General features: G+C 43.7%; 1 protein-coding gene across 14 annotated transcripts in view; it reads right to left on the bottom strand.

Annotated features, from left to right (window-relative positions):
* RCBTB1 (RCC1 and BTB domain containing protein 1) overlaps positions 1-18904 on the bottom strand; it is a 103888-nt gene that overhangs the window by 53727 nt on the left and 31257 nt on the right. For all 14 annotated transcript variants that reach the window (XR_005034040.2, XR_005034041.2, XM_036932559.2 and 11 more), the window contains 2 exons: positions 3835-4001; positions 316-474 (listed from right to left, as the gene is read on the bottom strand). Coding sequence is in view for 12 of the 14 variants with exons in the window: in XM_036932559.2 (XP_036788454.1) it covers positions 316-474; positions 3835-4001 (326 nt within the window). In the remaining 2 variants the exon portion in view is untranslated. The remainder of the gene's footprint in view (positions 1-315; positions 475-3834; positions 4002-18904) is intronic.

Genomic DNA, 18904 nt, shown 5'->3' with positions numbered 1-18904 from the left:
GTAGTATCAAATTCTTTAGTCTAGCATGTTAAATCACAAGTACCTATAAGGATTAGGCTATTTGGATCTTGAAAAAAAAAACCAGTTAGACACATTAGAGTCTTTACTTGCAGATAAATTTTGCAATTTAAAAATACACACTGAGGGTCAAACATCCTCTGGTTACTCCTCAGTCAATAACCAGTTAACTATCAATAGAGCTTTCAAAACAAAGCACTCTTCCTTCCACGATCTAATATTTGCACCTCATGATGAAAATGACGTTTTGTTGAAAGAGGAGGTGGGAGGAGAAAATGGAATGCAGAGATTGCTCACCTCACCATTGTCCAGAACAGCCATGGATGAGGTCTGACCACAGGCAATGCCAACTACCCTCTTTATATGTAAACAGTTGGTAACTTTTCTAGGGGTTGGTTGATTCGCTGTAGATCCTGATCCTACCTGACCACAGTTGTTATAGCCCCAAGCAAATACCTACACAAGAAAAAGAATAGTAATGGCAAAAATTCTAGCTTTAGCACACAATAATAATTGTAAAAGAAAAATAAGCCCACCTGATGAGTACTTAAAGTGCTAAATGGCTCTAAATGCTTTATATGCATTAACCAATTTAATCCTCATAGTAATCCCGTAAAGTGACCCTGGGGTAGATTATTATCTATTATCATCCCCATTTTATACATGGAAATGGAAACACAGAAGTTAAGTGACTTGGTTGAGGTTCCAGAGCTAGTAACTAATATAAATGTAATTTGAATCCATGCAGTCTAGCTGAGCTCTTAACCACTGTTATATTGTCTATATAATTATGGCAGTTACATGTTTTTAATCTGGCATCAATAGGAAATATGGTATTTGCCACATAAGTATCAGTGATATGAAAAATCTGCTTAACTCTTTGGATGAAAATATTCACCCTTTTTTTTTTCATGGAAACCTTTTGAAACCATCCTAAACTTTTCCCTGTCTCACTAGTCTTTACTTGCAGATAAATTTTGCAACTTAATTTTGCCTGATAACTCAAGACTATCACAATTATAATTATCAATCATAGCTCCATATCATAACACAATAATGCTCCTAAGTGCTAAGGAGATGAAAATGTAACAGGCTGTTAGGTTGTCTTGGTAATATTTTCCCTGGGCTCTCTTTTGCTGTCAGCTCCAAGCAGCTTCCCTCCTCAACTGCAGCCTGCTTATTTTTGCCTGTGATCTGCCATAACCTGAAAACCAGATTTCTGAGGGGGGAAGAAATAAATAGATCTCTAAGCTAGTTTAAATCTACTAACAAAGGTGAAAAACAAAACAAAACATCATTTCAAATTAATTACCAACTGGTTCTAACAAACAAGAGTGTGGCCAGAGAGGTTTGGTGCAGGGGGAAGCTGACAGATGAGGAAATAACTTCCTCCAACACCAGGAGAATGTCTAAGGACCCCACTTCCCTCACTTGCCTGCAGGAAGGGATCCTTATCATCCTGATTCCCACCACCCACTGAGAGCACTTTCCATGTTCACATATCTGGTGCTACCCAAGGCCCAGTAAGACCCACTGCTCATGTCTTCAAAGAGTATGTGCTATGGTTCACTTCACAGGTACAGAAGAAATCATCTGCAACACTTCCTGAAAGTGGATTCATAGGAATATCTAGTACAATAATGTGAGTATTTAGCACAATTATCCAAAGTAACATATGCTTAAGGCTAAAATAAACCAGAATCCAGGCTGTACAAATGAGAGAGTTCTAATTTTAACAATCATTTTCCTGGCACTTCTACTTAAATATCCCAAGTTCACCTGCAATGCATGGCCTTTTATTTAAAAAATGGTACCTGGGGTCCCACTAACCAAGCAACAAGTAGGGCACAGTAGATTCCAAGACACATGCTAGGCTGGGCTCCTGCATATCCCAGCCATAAAACCTTGACCTCCCTGAGCTTCACTGGTTTCTTCATCCCTTCATCCATAATCCACTCTACTTAGGAAAACTACTGTAATACCCTGGAAGGACTTAAATGGGGACAGTAGGATCGCATTTGTGCTTTAGAAACACAGGGAGCACAGAAGTAATACTGCACAGGTAGACCAATTAAAAAGCTATGGAATAAAAAAAGACCATTCCAATAGCTCGGGCAGACGGCAAGGCCTGCCCTAGGGCTATAGGAATGTCAAGAAACAAAATGATACAAGAGATTAAAAGGTACAATCAATAGGACGAGTAACCTTTAAGATAAGCATGTAACTTGGCAGGGTGAACAAGTGGTATAGTATGTATTAGAATGCTGGTAAAGTTATTTTCTATATCAAGATGATGCCGGAGTTCTTGTTTGCGGAGCCAAAGAATGAGCTTCACAAAGTCAAGGTAGGAGGAGAGCGAGGTACAGGCTTTTATTTAGAGATAAAGTGAGAGGACAGAGCTCCCCGCTCACACCAGGAGGGGAGAAGAGAGTCCCTAGTGCTGCGTTGTCTAGGGGGTTTTATAGGCAGTTGAGGATTTTTTGAGAACATGGAAAAACTTAGGGGTGGGGACTTGTTAAGTGGTCCCTAAATATTAAAAATTAACTTAACTGTAAGGAATTTCCTGCCTTGATTTCTCTCTGGGATACTGGCACCTTGGTCCGGGAGCATATCAAAAGGCTGCCTGCCCAGCCCCCAAGGTGGGCTGAGGTATTGTCTACTTGCTAAAGAATCTTGCCTCTTGAACTTCCTGGGTGTTAAAATGCAATCTTATCTTTAAGATGGAATTCTTCCTGCCTTTTACCATGTAGTCTACAGCTGGGTCTGCATGCTAAGTTAATTGTTCAGTTTGCAAAATCACCTCCTCAGATCAGGAGGAAAGACAGCACATAGGCCTGGGCCTTTTAGTATGCTAAAGTGAATCTTCTACATGGTTACAAATGTTTAGCATAATAAAACGTATGCTACGCTTCTTTATCTGGGGAACATTAACTGATTTCACTGAAGAATGATTCTAGAGCTCAATGTTAAACATAGAGTTTTAGCAGGGGGGTTTTCTTGCATGTAGTTACATTGCTCTGACTGCAAATATCCCGCCCTGCCCCCTCCAGAGGCCCTCACCCTACTCTGACTACATCCATGATCCCTGTTTCAATTACATTTACTGAAAAACAAGATAGAGCTTAAGTAATAGAGTAATTAAAAGAAAAAGTACAGAACACTGTCATACACATTTAATTTGTAGTCTTAGCAAAGAGCATGAACCTCAACTGCCTTACAACTGAAGTCTACTGTCAAAAAAGTAGTCCTGATAATAAAAAGAGAATATTCCCATGATGCTTCTAGCTCTGCATACAGGGCTGCTGTGTTCACACTATACAAAGTACAAATATGGTCATTTTATTTTTTTTTAAAGTAAGGCACTTTCACAATAGCCAAAAGGTGGAAACAACTCAACCATTGACAGATGAATGACATATGCATACAATGCAGTGTCATTCAGCCTTAGAAAGCAAGAAAATTCTGACACATGCTACAACGTGGATGAACCCTAAAAACATTATCCTAAGTGAAATTAGGCCATCATAAAAAAGGACAAATACTGTATGATTCCACTCATTGTGTACTGAGAGTGGTCAGAATCACAGAGACAGAAAGTAGAATGGTGGTTGCCAGGGGATGGGTGAGGAGAAATGGGGAGTTATTATCTAATGGGTTACAAAGTTTCAGTTTTTCAAGATAAAAAGCTCTGTAGATGGATGGAGCACAACAATGCAAATGTGCTTAATGTCACTGAACTTACGGTTAAGATAGCAAATTTTATATTATGTATATCTTACCACAGTTTAAAAAAAAGAATAAAAGCTGGGCACTTACCTCTCCATCAGCTGCCAGAGCCATTGAATGATGTGAGCCACAAGCTACTTCAACCACTTGCTTGATCAAGAGATTGGTACAGACTTGGATGGGAGCGATGCCTTGGTTGGTCGTCCCATTCCCAAGCTGGCTATATCCATTGTGGCCCCAAGCATAAACAACTCCATCTATACACGATGGCCACATACAAAGAATTAGCTCCAAGAAGCAATGGTAACTCCTGTACTTTCTTCCCCAGGCTCTGCACAACTCATTCTCCAATCTTAATTTCTTTTTTTATTACCCCTCCTTCCCAATAATCACTGATGAGGGCTTGGAGAAAGACGGATGGATCAGGAAACAGGATAGACATATATGCAAAATCATTCAAGAAAGGACTTGGCACTAGTATAGAAAGAAGATCAGCTTTGTGGTCAGAAGTCAGTTTACATACAAAAATTAGACCTTCTAAACACTTCAGTTCATCTCAGTAGTTTCTTGTCAGGTACCAAGCAAAAGGCAGAAGACACAAGAAAGCTCACCACTAATCTTTAACATCATTTTACCAAATACCAAGTCTCAAGGAACCCTTGAGAGAGTAGTGGGGGATGGCAGTGGTGCACGCGTGCGTGCGTGTGTGCATCACAAAGTACAGAGGAAAGAGGCACACTTTTTGTATACACCATATATGAAAATCACAGAGCTTCTCTCAAGCTGACTAAGTGGTATGAAATCTAGCTGATTTTTTTAAGACTTTATCTTTTGGGGATTCTCATAGTGATAGTTTTTCTGTTTCATGTCTTCTTTGAAAGTATTGTTTCATTCACTCCCTCCCACAACATGCTTGAGTATCAAGAGCAGATATCCCTCACTTATACATGCATCTCATGTCTTTTCCATGGTAATAAAATATTCTGACATATTAAGGACAATCCAGACTTAGCAACAACAACATACAAGGGCACTGCAGAGAACCCCATGTCACTGTCAGGCTGCTCACTCACAACAGTGTTTCAGAAACTGAGGGAAAGGTACTCATAACTGAATAGGTTTCTTATTATCTAATCTAGAATGACTACAACCCAACAAAGCTAGGATTCTCTTCCAGATACAAACCAGATCTATAGAACCTCTGACATGGGTCTCATGAGAGGTTTGTCCTAATTACAGAAATTATGACAGAAACCAGAAATGGGTCATTTTATCCTAAAAAGGATGATGCTCGAGACTAAAATTAAGCCAAAAAAAAATCCACAAGATTATATGAAAGTCATGTCAGGTGATAGAAATGTCCAAACCTATGAGTGTTTTAACTCCTGAAAGATAGAAAATAGACTTGAACAGATAGAAAATATATACCTTGTGCAATAAAACTCAGTATCATAAAGAAGCTATTTTTTCCTATGTAAATTTATACATTTAAAATAATGGCAATAAAATGCCTCAAGTTACTTTCTGGAGCTAAACAAACTGATTAGAAAATTCACTGGGATGAACAAACAAGAATAAATAGAAAACCCTAAGAAGAGAATTGAGAAGATAGCTAGCTCAACCACTTATTAAAACCTATAAAAAGTTTCTAAAACTAGGATTAGTACTAGGACATGAACAGATAAAGCACTGGAATGGAACTGAAGTCTAGAAATAAGCCAATTACATACGGAAATAAAAGTTATGTCAGTTGGAGGAAAATGGACTTTTTACAAGTTGGGTTGAGGGAACTGAATATTCATAATGAAAAATTAGATTCACTCCTCACACCATACCCCTGATAACTTCCCAATGAATCAGAAATTTAAATGTAAAAAATAAAAGCATAAAAGAACTAAAAGGAAAAATCAGTGAGTTCCTTCATAATCTGGGAGTAGGGAAAACTCTCCTATGACTCAAAATCCAGAAGCAATAAAAAGAGTGATAAATCTCATTATATTAAAAAAAAAAACCTACATGGAAAAAAACCAGCATGAGCAAGGGAAAAAATACTGGGAAAAATATTTGCAATTCATTATTATTGAGAAATAATATCTCTAATATAAAAAGAGCTTCTAAAAACACAAGATGACAACCAAGAACCCTATAGAAAAATGAATTGATGACTCACAATGAAAGAAACATAAATGGCTCTTAACCATTATAAGAAGAAAAATGCAAACACTTATAAGAAGAAAAATGCAAACAACACAAGACTGGACTTCTATTCACCAAGGCTGACCTGGCTACTCCCACTGCCAAACACTTACTATGGCAATGAGAGACCAGTACAGAGCCCCTAGTCAAGCACTACCCCTCAGAGAGGCCAGCTAGCTGTCTGGTAGCAAGCTAACCCAGGTGGGCCCATCCCATGTCAGCAGTGCACACAAGATCCTGGGGCTCCCTGGCCTCCTCATATTCTGAACCATCCAAAAGATGCCAGACAGAGAGAGTGATGACAGGCTGGCTGATGGCACAGCTTAAGCATCAGCCTGGAGATGACACCATGTGAAGATGCTATGCCATCCTCCACGCTACAGTACCTCTAAATCAACGGCTACTATATGGTGCTATATCCCTAACAGGCAGAATACATGGATCCAGAAGTCAAAATGGATATATGAGTGGCCCTGCAGACCATCGCTTCCAGGGACTGACTTGGGAAATCTGTGCTTCCTGCCCCTGCAACTCTAAGTTCTGTAGGTTTATAAGTCTGATTCCCTAAGCAGAAACACTTCCACTAAAAGACACAGTAAGAATCCCACCAAACTTTAAGCTATGGCCGCCACAGGCAGCTCTAGTCAAAGGACCAATAGGAAAGAAGAGGAGTCACCCTCCTGGCAGGGACAAATGAGCCAGCAGGAACATGTAGGACTGTTGTTATACAATGGGGTCAGAGAGGTGTGTGCTTGGCACAGAGGTGACAGTTGGTAGTTTGCAGTGCACACTTGCCCAAAAGTGATGGTAAAAGGAAATGTGCAGCAGCCACGGCCCGAGTACAGCATGGTCAGGGGCTCATACCCCCAAGGATCAGAGTCTGAGTCATATAATCAGGTCAGCTCCCTGAGTCAGGTGTCAGACAGATGTGAAGAGAATCCAGAAGACGGAGGTCAGGAGAAGGTCATGGGTATCAGTTATGGTGTGAGACAGCTGCAGCAAAGAGGTGGTAATCTGTCCCACTAAAGATCTTCTTATAAGCTCTCCCTAGGAAAAGCAGCCCACAAGAATCCTGGAGGAAGAAGACCCAAAATCTATAGGAAGATGTGGATTTCAGCAGCACACAGGAGAGATTTCGTGAACACTGCTGTCACCCAGGTGCTCCTCAGGATTAAGGACTCATTCTCCAGATGCATGGAGTACAGCCAGCTGCCCCCTCTTAGTCATCAGTCCTCTCCAAACCTGCCCTTGGCAAGTGCTTCCTTGTTAATACATTATTTTACTATTTGTAAAATCATATCTTTACATCTTTCTTCCTTTTTACTTCATGAAGCATAGAAAAAAATGAACTTCATGAGAAGGCTCCTAGTCCCAGTTACTTGAGAAGCCTTCAAAGCAACACATTCCCACTGGACACCTCCCCCACCCTGCTCCTGCCATACTGTCTCTAACAGATCAACAATGACACTGCAGGATCATTTGAGGCTTAAGAGAAGAGCCTAAGGATGTGGCAGTGAAACATAAGGGAGAGTGGGGAGTGTAAAAGGGAGCACAGAGGGAGGCCAAGAAGCATCCCACAAATTTCCGACCTTCAAGGAAACTCAGCTTTCTGACAATGGACAGAGGTCAGACATGATTAATTTCATATATATCCAATAAGTGGCTAGTATCAAAAATATTTAAGAACTTATATAACTAAACACCAAAAAACAAATAATCCGATTAAAAAATGGGCAAGGGATCTGAATAGACATTTTTCTAAAGGAGATGTACTGATGGATGGCTGACAGACACATGAAAAGATGCTCAACATCGCTAATCATACAAATAAAAACCACAATGAACTATCACCTCACACCAGTGAGAATGGCCACTATTAATAAGACAAGAAACAACAAATGTTGGTGAGGCTGTGGAGAAAAGGATTTCTAAGTCCAGCAAGCCATAGATCGATTGCGCGAGTAAAATGAAGGCAGTTTAAGACAGTGTCTCAAAGATTTCTCTTATACCCCTTTCCTTGGGAAGCTACTAGAGAATGTTTCATCCAAATGAGGCCTGTATCAAACTTAAAGCTTCTGCACAGCAAAGGAAACCATGAATAAAATGAAAAGGCAACCTACTGTATGAGAGAATATATTTGCAAATGAGATATCCAAGGATAATGACACAGGACACAAAAAATAGGGGATCCAGAAGGGACAAAGATGAAGAGACTTCCAAGGATGATGGAGAAACGAAGTGCTAGGCTGACGGCTGTGCAGTAGGCTTAGGGTGACCAGTCTGAGCTAGAGCAAGGGGAGACAGGGCTACAGAGGTGAACTGATCTGCTCAGATGTGCTGAGAAGCAATGGTGCACTAAAAGAAGAGTTTGGAAATACTTTAACCATAGACATATAAAAAAGTAAGTAAATAAGCCCCAGGAAAATAAACAGTTGTACAAGAAAGGAGACAGCTCAGCTATAAATAATACTTCTAGAGTCCTAGTAATGTAAACACTGAATATTGATTTAACCAAAATGGTTATATCACACTGTGCTGAAAGCATACGGGGAGGGGAGGGGAAAAGGAGCTAAATTCCATCAGCCATCATAAAAAGTTAAAGGATAATACCTAAAATTGAAAATTCAGAAATAGTAGCATAAGCATGTTAATTAAAAAATAGACTACCTTTGTGAATGAATTAAAAGTGGTTCCTCCTGAAGAGCAATTTCTAAGAGTGAGGAGGGGTGAGGCAGACATCCTGCTTTTGACTAGAAGCTATATACTATTTGATGCTTTTAAGTGTTAAATTGTTTTAAAACTATTTGATTGTAATAAATACATAATACACACAAATGCAGGTATTATACATACATGATATATAATGTATAGTGTTGGGAGCCACACAAAGACAACAAGATGGCCACAGTTCATGAGGTTCCTGCTTCACTTCCTGGAGATTAGCTGCGAGCCCGCGCGCGCCAACAAGAAAGCCCGCGCGCGCCAAGAGATACTCTTCTCCCCCTCCTTCCCCATTATCATATACCAATCAGAATGTAACTCGCTGCGCCATCCCTGCTATGCAGCCAATCCCCTGCTTACAAGTATCCTATGGCCCACTCTGCCCCTGAACACTGGTGTATATCTACCCCCGTCTTACAATAAAATTTGAAGGCTTGATCAGAATACTGTCTTGCCTTCGCTCTTCTCTCGCCCCCATTTTCTTCCAGGTCAGATCCCCTTCGTCTCCACAAATAACTAGGTCCCGCTGGACGGGACAAGTGGCGCCCAACGTGGGGCTCGAAGTGCGGATCTTTCGCAGGCGGACCCCCGAGAAAGAGATCGTCTGCAGACCCCTTACTAATGAAATAATAGGAGACGCCTTTCGCCGCTCACGGAAGCCGTCGTCCCTGGTGAGTACCGGCCGCCTTACAAGAAAATGGGAACTAAATTAAGTAAAGAAGCGGTCTTCATAAGAGACCTAAAAAGTTCACTTAGGGAGAGAGGAGTTCGAGTTAAAAAGAAAGACTTGGTAAAGTTTTTTATTTTTGTTGATGAAGTCTGTCCGTGGTTTATCATTAATGGCCCCGAAATTCATCCTAAAAAATGGCAGAAAGTAGGTAGAGATTTAAATGATTATCTTATCAAAAACGGCCCTGACTCTGTTCCTGTTTCAGTATTTTCCTATTGGAGTCTTATCAGAGATATTGTTGAAAATACTGACCCTGATAAACGTCAACTCTTGTCAGTGGCAGAATATTGCCTCCGCCCCCTATCTCGGGCGGCCTCAAAATCGTCTCTTTCGAGTGATCCCCCTGCCCCAAAATCAGCTAAATCCCCCTCCCCTAGCCCGACACCATCTTTGCTCGGTGCCCTCCATGATACCCCTCCCAAATGTTGCATTTATCCGCCTCTCCCTCGAGATTCGGACTTTGTCGATACACAAAAGGTTTTTCCAGTCGTGACTAAGAGCCAAAATGGCGAGCCTTTAGATCCGAGAGACGCGGCTGAACTAGAAGACGAAGCGGCCAAGTATCACAACCCAGATTGGCCCCTTGCCGCCCCGTCGCTTAACCCCCCTTCTTACACACCCCCAGTTTTGAAAAGAGCCTCTTACACTCCCTCTATTCAGCCTCCCAATGTTTGCGCCCCGGCCTTTTTGCCCCCGTCGGCCCCTCCGCTACCCCCTCCGGCTCCCGGTCCTGTTGGCCCCCCTACCAGCACTGAAGACCTAATAGCACAGATAGTAGAACAAAGAATAACTTGCCATCTCCAAAAATTAGTTGTCTCCCAACCAGTTCGTCCCGCATTATATTCGCAAAAGGGCCTCTCTAAGAAACCGCTTACAGCCACAAAACCTAAAAAACAACCTAAAAAACTGCTCTTTCCTGTTCTTACCCGGGCCTCCGCCCGCTCTGGCCCCACCTCCACAACACATAGCCCGGAGGAGGGCGATCTTGAAAGCGATAGCGAAGACGCCCCTGCTGCTCAGGAAATAGAAAGTGAGGGAGAGGAGCAGGCTGAGCCAGAGCCGGCCGAGCCTGCTGATGGCCCTAGAGAATTTCACAAAATCCATTTCAAAAGCTTAAAAGAGCTGAACGCGGCCGTTAAAGCTTATGGCCCCAATGCCCCTTTTACCCTTTCTGTTCTTGATTCGCTGTCTCGAGGAGGACATTTACTCCCAGGTGAATGGCTGCGTATAGTCCAGGCTGTGCTTACCCGTGGTCAGTTTTTAACTTGGAAGGCAGATTTTGCTGACCGCTGTCAGACCATCGCTGCTGCCAATGTAAAAGACCCTCATTCCCCAACAGCGTCCTGGACTTTTGATAAGCTTACGGGACAGGGCAGATATATCTCTGAAACCAGGCAGCAGCGCCTTCCCCTTGGTCTTTTATCTCAAGTGAAAGATGCCGCCTTGGGCGCTTGGATATCACTCCCTGCTTCCGGGACTGCTAACACTCCTCTAACTAAGATCACTCAAAGCTCGCAAGAAGACTATAGCGAATTTGTTAGCAGACTGTTAGAGGCCGCCGAAAGGACCCTTGGTTCCGCGGCTGCCAATGATAAGATTGTAAAACAGCTAGCCTATGAAAACGCCAATTCGGCATGTCGAGCCGTCCTCCGCGGTAAGACTCGAGACAAAACTCTTGATGAAATGCTGAGAATGTGTAGAGATGTTGATCCTTTTACATCCAAAGTCCAAGCCCTTTTAGCTGTAGGTGCCGCTGTTCAAACTCCCCCGGCTTCTTATCCTCCTTCCTTCCCCAGGGGCGCACCGCCTATGCGTAACTGCTTTAAATGTGGACAGCCAGGCCATTTCGCTCGCCAATGCCCTACCATAGCTCCTCCTCCTAGAGTTGGGTCAGTCCCCGGTATTTGCCCTCGCTGCCATAAGGGGCGGCACTGGGCCAAAGAGTGCCGTAACAATCCAACAAATCCTTTTTACAGTACCACAAATCCTTTCACCCCCCCTTTTCAGGGAAACGGGCTGAGGGGCCAGCCCCGGGCCCCCCAGCCAATTCCATTTCAGCCGGCCTCGGGGAACAGCCTAGCTGTAGCACTCCCGCCCTCTATCGGGCCACACCCGGGAGTGCAGGACTTGACCTCTGTGCCTCCTCCTCAACAATATTAACGCCTGAAGAGGGAATTACAATTATTTCCACAGGAATTTATGGCCCACCTCCCAAAGATACTTATTTTCTAATTTTAGGGCGAGCTTCCACCACAATAAACGGCCTTATTGTCCATCCTTCCTTAGTTGACAATGACTATACTGGAGAAATAAAAATTCTTGCTAGTGCCCCCCAGTGCCCTGTCAGCATTATGAAAGGTCAGCGCCTTGCGCAGGCGCTCCCCCTCCCTTTAAGTACATCTCACCCTACTATTCATAAGCAGCGAGGCTCCTCTACCCCAGGTTCTTCAGACTTATATTGGATCCAAGCTATTACTAAAGAACGCCCCACTCTTAAACTTAAGATCCAAGGAAAAGTATTTGAAGGAATTTTAGATTCGGGGGCCGACTCTACAGTCATATCTCAGGCTTCATGGCCCTCCAGCTGGCCCTTACACGCTTCCTTGACCCATCTACAAGGAATTGGGCAGTCAAGAAACACCTTACAGAGCTCACAGTTATTAAACTGGGAAGATGAAGAAGGAAATACCGGATTCATTCAACCCTTCGTAGTTCCTGGGTTGCCGGTAAATCTTTGGGGAAGAGATATCCTTTCTCAAATGAAGGTCATCATGTGTAGCCCTAATGAAGTTGTAACACAGCAGATGCTTTCACAGGGTTACCTCCCTGGTCAGGGGTTGGGCAAACTAAAACAGGGAGATCCCAACCCGATACTGGCCACGCCTAAGATAGACCGCTCAGGTTTAGGGTTTGAAAAACATTTTTCGTAAGGGCCGTTGCTCCTCCTGCACTCCAGGCAGACAAGATTACTTGGAAAAGTGATGTTCCTGTCTGGATCGATCAATGGCCCCTTACCACTACAAAATTAAATGCAGCCATAGAGTTAGTGCAGGAACAGCTGGCTGCTGGACATATTGAACCCTCTACATCCCCTTGGAACACCCCAATCTTTGTAATCCAAAAGAAATCAGGCAAGTGGAGGCTCCTACAAGACCTCAGGGCGGTTAATAAGACTATGGTCTCTATGGGCGCATTACAACCGGGAATTCCCTCTCCAATAGCCATCCCTAAAGGGTATGTCAAATTAGTAATTGATCTAAAAGACTGCTTTTTCTCCATACCTTTGCATCCTGATGATTGCAAACGTTTTGCCTTTAGTATACCCATTACCAATTGTGTAGGGCCTTCTCCCCGGTTTCAGTGGAGAGTTCTCCCACAAGGAATGGCCAACAGCCCCACTCTTTGCCAAAAGTTTGTAGCCCAGACTATAGACCCCTTTAGGTTGCTCTTCCCCACTTTGTATATTATCCATTATATGGATGATATTCTTCTTGCCGGTCCTGACCAGCAACAGCTCTATGCGGCCAGTCAACAGCTAGTCACTGCCCTCCGAGATCGAGGACTACAAATTTCCCCAGAAAAAGTCCAGGTCCACCCCCCCCAACTATTTTTAGGCTTTGAATTATTTTCTAATAAAATCCTCACTCAGAAAATTCAGTTAAAGAGAAGCTCCTTAAACACTCTTAATGATTTTCAGCGTCTGCTAGGAGACATCAACTGGCTCAGGCCTTATTTAAAGCTAACCACCGGAGAGTTAAAGCCCTTGTTTGATGTCTTACGTGGAGACCCTGATCCTTCCTCCCCCCACTCGCTTTCATCAGAAGCACAAAGGGCATTAACCATTGTAGAGCAGGCTATTTCTGAACAGACCATTAGCTACTTCTCTCCACATCTAAGTTTGTGGCTGCTCATTTTCCCTACCCCCTTCTCCCCTACAGGCGTCCTTTGGCAAAACCATCCACTATTTTGGGTTCATTTGCCAGCCTCCCCCCCTAGAGTCTTAGCTACCTATCCTCAATTAGTTGCTGCCCTCTTACGTTTAGGCCGAGAGGCAGCTCTCAAGTTGTTTGGGAGAGACCCTGAAGTTATAACCCTCCCATACAATACATCTCAATTACAATGGCTTATTCAACATGATGATGATTGGGCAATTAGCTGCACCTCCTTCCAGGGGACAATAGACAATCATTACCCTGCAGACAGATTAGTCCAGTTCCTTCAAAAGACCCCGGTTGTCTTTCCCAAAAGGACTAAAACCACGCCAATTGCTGGGGCCGTAATGGTGTTCTCTGATGGGTCCTCCTCCGGTATAGCCGCTTTCAGTATTAATGGGCAAGTTACTCGAATACAGACAGACCTCTCTTCTGCACAACTTGTTGAACTAACTGCAATAATTAAAGTTTTTGAGCTTTTAATAGATGCCCCCTTTAACCTTTACACTGACAGTGCCTATGTAGCAACCTCTGTTCCCCTATTAGAGACAGTGCCTTACATACGTCCCTCTACAAATGCTTCCCCCCTATTCGCAAAATTGCAAAAATTAATTCTAAACCGCGATGCCCCTTTTTTCATCGGGCACATACGCGCTCACACTGGCCTTCCAGGGCCGCTTGCCAAAGGCAATGACAGAGTTGATCTGGCGACTCAATTAGTAGCCTCTGTCACGTCAGACTCACCCTTGGCTGCAGCCCAACGGGCTCATGAACTACATCATCTCAATGCTCACACTCTTAGACTCAAATTTTCAATCACCCGAGAACAGGCCCGCCAAATAGTTCGGCAATGTCAAGGATGTCTAACTCTCCTCCCAGAGCCTCATAACGGAATCAACCCCCGGGGGTTAGTTCCAGGAGAGATATGGCAAATGGATGTCACTCATTACCCTCCCTTTGGTAAATTAAAATATATCCATGTGTCTATTGACACATGTAGTGGTTTCCTATGTGCATCCTTGCAAACGGGAGAGGCAACTAAAAATGTCATTACCCATGTTCTCTCATGCCTGGCATATCTACCACCACCTAAAATCTTAAAAACTGACAATGGGCCTGGATACACCAGCTCTAGCTTTAAACAGTTCTGTGCGCAGTTAAGTATTAAGCACATAACAGGAATCCCCTATAATCCCCAAGGCCAAGGCATTGTTGAAAGAGCCCACTTAACCCTTAAAAACATGTTATTCAAACTTCAGTCGGGGGGAGAAGTACTCTATCCGAAAACAGGTAATGCAAAGACACTCCTAAATCATGCATTGTTTGTTCTTAATTTCCTTACTTATGACTCCGCGGGTAAAACCGCTGCTGATCGCCTTTGGCATCCCTCCACGGCAGATAATTATGCACAGGCTATGTGGAGAGATCCGATGACCAACACATGGCACGGGCCTGACCCTGTGCTCATATGGGGGAAAGGACATGCTTGCATATATGATGCCAAGGCACAAAATGCCCGATGGCTCCCAGACAGACTCATTAAACTTCTAGACACAAATAAAAGCAAAACCAATACTAATTCCAGTCCAGGGCATGTTAACCCCTGAGAAGCCTTCCCTTTCTGTTTATTTCAGGAGGCAAGAAGTGGATCCACGCATCTCATGTGAAACCTGTTGTGGAGAGCCCAATCTACCAAGAATCCTCTCCGGCTTAAGATCAGCAGAACGCCCCTAAGATGATCACCTTCGAACTGTGCGCCATTGTACTAGTACTGTGTTCCATTCCCCCAGGCAGAAGTTCCAGCCCACAGCAGCTTCACAACTTGACCTGGGTAGTGAGTAGTGGGGTGGGGAACGTAGTTTGGAGTGTGTCAAAAATAGCACACCCCTATTCCTGGTGGCCAGACCTGTACCCCGACCTGTGCAAATTAGCAATAGGTGCTCCAGCCGATTGGGATTTAGAAGGGCACACAGACTTCCAAAAACCCCCCTCCTCCCCCTCACCCCCTGGGAGACTAGGATTAGACCCTTGGGGAGGATGCGGAGAGCTTGGCAGGAGGAGCAGGTTAAAGACCCTCACCTTCTACGTTTGCCCTGGCTACCATCGCAGCCAAGCCCTTGGCTATAAGTGTGGAGGAAAAGCGGACTTTTTCTGTGCAAGCTGGGGTTGTGAGACCTCAGGTGACACCTACTGGCAGCCCTCCTCCTCATGGGACCTTATTAAGGTCACCGCTAATTACACCCACTCAAAAACAAAAAACCAAGGGAACCCAAATTGGGGCAACGATGACACGTGCAAGACATGGTGTCACCCGTTGCGTGTCCAGTTCACCGATCATGGGAAAAAGAGTCCCCTTTGGCAAACAGGGGCCACATGGGGACTAAGACTGTACAAAGAACGTTATGACGATGGAGTCTTGCTTACGATCAAGCTTATAGTAGAGCCTCTTCCGGCTGTCCCAGTAGGGCCCAACACTGTCTTGCGAGACCAGCCGCGTCTCCCAGCCCCACCCGCGCCAACCCTAGCCCCACCTGCAGACGCTGCCACCCCTTCCTTCGCCTCCGCTCTTAACCGACCCACCTTCCTTCCTAGCACCGGACAGCGCCTTCTCAACCTCCTTGAAGGAGCTTTCCGAGTTCTAAATACCACCAACCCAAATTCTACCAAATCCTGTTGGTTATGCTTTTCCTCTTCACCTCCTTACTATGAAGGACTAGGATTGTTGGGCAATTTTAACAATACGACCAGCCACGAAGCCTGTGGCTGGGGCACGCAAAAGTTAACCCTGACTGAAGTAACTGGGAAAGCTACATGTTTAGGAACAATTCCCTCAACCCATAAGAGTCTGTGTAATCACACCATACCCATAGTTACCTCGAGTGAAAACAGATATCTAGTCCCTCCCCGTCAAGGATGGTGGGCTTGTAACACTGGACTAACACCGTGTGTTTCCACCTCTGTTTTCAATTCCTCCCATGATTTCTGTGTTATGGTTCAGTTAGTGCCGAGACTTATATATCATGATGATCCCTCATTTGTCACTGAGTTCGACCCTAAAAATAGGTACAAGAGAGAATTAGTCTCGTTGACCCTAGCCACATTAGTGGGAGTAGGAATTGCAGCAGGAGTAGGAACAGGGACAGCTGCCATCATCCAGGGGAACCAAAACTATGAAGGGCTGAGAACCGCCATTGACGACGATCTAAAAACCATAGAACAATCTATTACCAAACTTGAAGAATCTCTGACTTCCCTTTCTGAGGTCGTCTTGCAGAATAGACGGGGGCTAGATCTACTGCTCCTAAAAGATGGAGGACTGTGTGCAGCTTTAAGAGAAGAATGCTGTTTTTATGCAGACCACTCCGGAATAATAAGAGATTCAATGTCCAAGCTTAGAGAAAGGCTAGACCAGAGGAAGAGAGAGCGAGAAGCTAGCCAAGGCCCCTTTGAGTCCTGGTTCACTAAGTCCCCATGGCTCACAACTCTGATCCCCACCATCCTTGGACCCTTAGCAGGACTCCTCCTTTTAGTGTCTTTTGGCCCTTGGGCTTTAAGAAAACTAACAGCCTTTATTCGAGAGCAGGTTGACCAGCTCGTCAAGCCAGCAGTTGCTGTTCATTATCACAGACTTACAGCCTGTGATGAAGGATCCGACACCGAACCAACCAATGCTCCCGGCCTCCAGTTCTCAACTTTACAGGCGCCTCAACCATGGTACCATCGATTCTGGCACCGTAATTAATGTGGCCCATATGCTGGTCGGCCAGAACCAAGCATACCCCTAACTGTGAGGGTATGGGCATCGAGATGAGTGCGAGACAAAGTACCGCAAGGGAGGGTTCTTCCTAGAACCTCTCTGGTCCTCCCTGAGAATACGCCTGGCTTGCATAGAGGTTGGTATCCATATGTACATAAAGCCTTGATATATTAAGATCAATTTGGCTTTCAGCTCTGCCTCTCCTCCCTAAAAGATACCGAGAGCATTTGCGAAATGTTACCCTGCTGGAGGAGCCAGGCCTCTATTCCCTCACTCGATTAAGGCCCACCTTTCTGAAATAAATAGAAAGGGAGGAGATGTTGGGAGCCACACAAAGACAACAAGATGGCCACAGTTCATGAGGTTCCTGCTTCACTTCCTGGAGATTAGCTGCGAGCCCGCGCGCGCCAACAAGAAAGCCCGCGCGCGCCAAGAGATACTCTTCTCCCCCTCCTTCCCCATTATCATATACCAATCAGAATGTAACTCGCTGCGCCATCCCTGCTATGCAGCCAATCCCCTGCTTACAAGTATCCTATGGCCCACTCTGCCCCTGAACACTGGTGTATATCTACCCCCGTCTTACAATAAAATTTGAAGGCTTGATCAGAATACTGTCTTGCCTTCGCTCTTCTCTCGCCCCCATTTTCTTCCAGGTCAGATCCCCTTCGTCTCCACAAATAACTAGGTCCCGCTGGACGGGACAGTATAGCATGTTTAATCCATATCCTATACTGTGTACAATGTATTATAGCTGAATAAAATGCAAAAAGAAAATATTCCTACAAGAAAATCAGTTATTTATACTTGTATTTTTATGCTTTGTTTATTTATACCTTAATCATAACACTCCAGGTGTTAAAACTCTAAGATCTGGACTCTGAAAATATAATACCAAAAGAAGAATTATAATTTCCTAACACTACCACTTTGAAGAAAATAAAAAATATGAATATGTATGTTTAAGTATGTTTGCTCTAAAAAAAAACTGCCTCTGACTTTTACAGTCAGAAATCAATTACTAAAAGTGTTATGTGTTAAAATGGTATGTGTTGGGAAAAAATGAAATCACTAGGTCACACCAGATGACATTTGAACCAGTCAGTAAAATAATAGCTGTGACACGAAGAGACAGGATCACACAGCATGGGCATGAGATAATCATTCTGTTCAACATCACCTATACTGTCACTAGACAATCATGCTCAGATCTGGATCTCACAGCTTGAGAAAGATGCAGACACTCTGGAGTGGATGCAGGTATTACTTACAAGCAGTTAAAAAGCTCAATACTTTTATGACAAACCCACAGCCAACATTATACTTAACAGCGAGAAGCTGAAAGCTTTTCCTTTAAGATTGGAACAAGACAAGGATGCCCACTCTCCCCACTTTAATTCAACACAGTTCTGGAGGTCCTAGCCACAGCTATCAGACAACACGAAGAAATAAAAGGCATCCAGACTGACAAGGAAGAAGTCAAACTGTTCCTGTTTGCAGATGACATGACACTGTACATAAAAAAACCCTAGAGAAGACTCAAAAACAAACTAGATCTTATATCTGAATTCAGCAAAGTTGCAGGATACAAAATTAATATACAGATATCTGTTGCATTCCTATACACTAATGAGGAACTAGAAGAAAGAGAAACAAGGAAAACAATTCTGTTCACAATTGCATCAAGAAGAATAAAATACCTAGGAATAAACTTAACCAAGGAACTGAAAGATATATACTATGAAAACTATAAAACACTCATGAGAGAAATTAAAGAGGACATCAATAAATGGAAGCACATCCTGTGCTCATGGATAGGAAGAA

The sequence above is a fragment of the Manis pentadactyla genome, chromosome 17 (genome assembly GCF_030020395.1).
Source record: "Manis pentadactyla isolate mManPen7 chromosome 17, mManPen7.hap1, whole genome shotgun sequence".
Lineage (NCBI taxonomy): Eukaryota > Metazoa > Chordata > Mammalia > Pholidota > Manidae > Manis > Manis pentadactyla.
Note: the sequence above shows the minus strand (reverse complement) of the source record. Positions and strands in the feature narration are given on the sequence as shown.